Genomic DNA, 2,568 nt, shown 5'->3' with positions numbered 1-2,568 from the left:
ATATACCATCAATTTACTCGCACTTGTCTAAAGGTTTCTGATGGTGGATGGAGCAGCATTGCCAAAAGTAACACGACTTTAAAGTAGTTAAGATCTAATTATTTGCTTATAAAGTAGAATTTTATTTTTTTAAGTGAATGTGACCAATTTTTAATCGAACTTTATATCAGATAGGCGTGACTTGAACATTTGCAATATGAACTGAATTCTTGCATTTTTATTTCTTGTTTTATTCTTTGGTTTCGGACTTCAATTATATGTGTATAAAGTGTGTAAGACACCTAGGGTATTGTGTCAAATTATGTGCGGAAAGAATTTTAGATTTAAACGTTGCTAAAATGGAGTTATTCTATGATGGTGAAATATTTATTGATGAAAACCAATTAAATCTAGATTTAACGTTATGCGGTGGGCAAAGTTTTCGGTAAATAATTATTTAATACATATTATTAATCTTAATACATATTAAAAAATTTTAAAAGTTGGAGGAGAGATATACAACAAGAAAAACAATGGAAAGGCGTTGCATATGAAGTATTTTGGATATTAACGCAAAGCAGTTCTTCAGTGAAGTACAAAGCTTATCCTTTACAAACAAGTGTGCCATTAAAGATCTGCAACCATAAGAGTTACTTTGAAAATATGTTACGAGAATATTTACGAATTGACTTTGATCTGTTGCTTCATATAGAACAATGGAAAGCAGCACATCAACATTTTACAAAAATGGATTCTAAGTTAACAGCAGTGCGAGTTCTGAAGCAAGAGCCTTTCGAAAATGTAGTATCCTTTATTTGCAGTCAAAACAATCATATTGGAAGGTTTGTTTTCCATTATTAGTTTATAATGATTATAATACTTTTTGTATATTAAAGAATTTCATCTATGGTACGTTGGATTTGCACAAAATATGGCACGAAAATTGGTCATTTTGATGGAGCAGATGAATACACTTTTCCTACATTAAGCCAATTATTACTACACCAAAATGAAGTATTAATTTTTCAAACTATAAACAAATTAGAAGTGTGCTAAAAGTTTAATTCATAGTTGGAATCGACGTTAAAAGAAGCTAAATTTGGTTACAGAGCTAAATATATATCTCAAGCAGTTAAAAAGATTCATGAAAATGGTGGTAATAATTATTTAAATGGATTAAAAAGTATACCGTATTACGAAGCACGCTCAGAACTATCAAAAATATCTGGAATTGGTCTAAAATGTGCAGATTGTATTTGTTTAATGTCGTTAAATCATTTAGAAGCAGTTCCTATCGATGTTCATATGTTCAAGACAGCGAAGACCTCATACATGCCACATTTATCTACGTCTAAAACAATGACAACAAAAATTTATAATGATATTGCAAATCATTATCGTTCCATATATGGACCTTTCGCTGGATGGGCTCAAGCAGTTTGTATTAAGTTTTGTGATTTTGAAATAAAATAATTATAAAGTTCTTTTTCTCTACAGGTTCTTTTTTGCTCCAGTTTACAACAGTCTAAAGTCAAAGTTGGAAATAAACTCACTAAATCGAAAGTAATAAAAGCAAATAGATAATCTAAATGCATATAAATTTTGTATAATTTGACTTTGTTTATTCTGTTTAATACATAAAAAAATTTAATTAACTTTCTAATTAAGTTTTAATTTTTATACTTATATATAATATTTAAAATGTCTTTGTTCATCAGTCTACTTAGAATTAAGATCTTAGGTTATTTTTAAAATTTTTTAAATTTGTTTTCAATCGAACAACTTTTACGATCGACAGAAAGTTATTCGTAATTTGGAAAATATTAATACAAATAAAAAAGATTTAATGGAATTAAACTTAGTAGTCGAATGCCACTCGTCACCTACGACGACCAAGTACCGTTCAATACCTCTCAAAGGGACTCCACAAGCAGGTCCCGGCGGTTTACAACAACAACACTTCTCAGCGATTCGCAGGAAAGTATGAAAAACGCTTCTCACAAACGAATTATTCTTCATGGCAATACATCTTTCATCACTGAACATCACTTTGTATCCTAAGCTAAAAAACGTTAAATTTTCTTTGTTTGATCTTTTTTTTTAAGTTAATTTTTAGTTATCACATCCAACTGTTTTAAATTATGAATAAAACCACGACGAGCTTAATCGTTCTTATTGTAATTATAACTATTAATCTCAGTACATGGCTAAAACAAGATGAAGAATTGCATTTCTTTATATTAAATATATTAATACCATATTTCTATTTTTAAATTAACTAAAAATAATCTACATTAGGTAAATCATTAAAGGAATGTTTGGTTAAGAAGCGCTGACTCTGCGCTTCAAACTTGGCAGGGCACGATTTCGATTCTGGTATTTGCAGAGTCAAAAAAATTATTTACGAATAATTAAATGCAAGAATTATTTCCAAGATTACTGATGATGGGTATTTGGCAATACTCAAAACAGCTGTATGGTCAGCCAAATATTCAATTAATTAAAATAATATAAAAATATTTTTTGTTGTTGTAGCTTACTACTATTCGAAACTTCTCTAATAATTATTTTATTTAATTAAATATGCAT

At 28.8% G+C, this 2,568-nt stretch overlaps 1 protein-coding gene across 2 annotated transcripts; it reads left to right on the top strand.

The window, feature by feature from the left end:
* The first annotated feature begins 168 nt into the window (after nucleotides 1-168).
* Nucleotides 169-1,569, top strand: LOC119689260 (N-glycosylase/DNA lyase-like). Of its 2 annotated transcripts, none has more exons than XM_038104053.1 (5): nucleotides 169-424; nucleotides 483-821; nucleotides 876-993; nucleotides 1,051-1,420; nucleotides 1,477-1,566. In XM_038104053.1, exons 1-5 carry the CDS (start codon nucleotides 258-260, stop codon nucleotides 1,506-1,508), a joined length of 1,026 nt encoding a protein of 341 aa, XP_037959981.1. In that variant the 5' UTR covers nucleotides 169-257; the 3' UTR covers nucleotides 1,509-1,566. The 2 variants fall into 2 exon arrangements, with proteins under 2 accessions (XP_037959981.1, XP_037959980.1); XM_038104052.1 differs by having other exon boundaries at nucleotides 170-424; nucleotides 1,051-1,416; nucleotides 1,477-1,569.
* The last annotated feature ends 999 nt before the right edge of the window (nucleotides 1,570-2,568 follow it).

The sequence above is a fragment of the Teleopsis dalmanni genome, chromosome X, assembly GCF_002237135.1.
Source record: "Teleopsis dalmanni isolate 2A chromosome X, ASM223713v2, whole genome shotgun sequence".
In the NCBI taxonomy this organism is placed as follows: domain Eukaryota; kingdom Metazoa; phylum Arthropoda; class Insecta; order Diptera; family Diopsidae; genus Teleopsis; species Teleopsis dalmanni.
The sequence above is the reverse complement of the archived record's forward strand: the minus strand, read 5'-3'. Positions and strand labels throughout refer to the sequence as shown.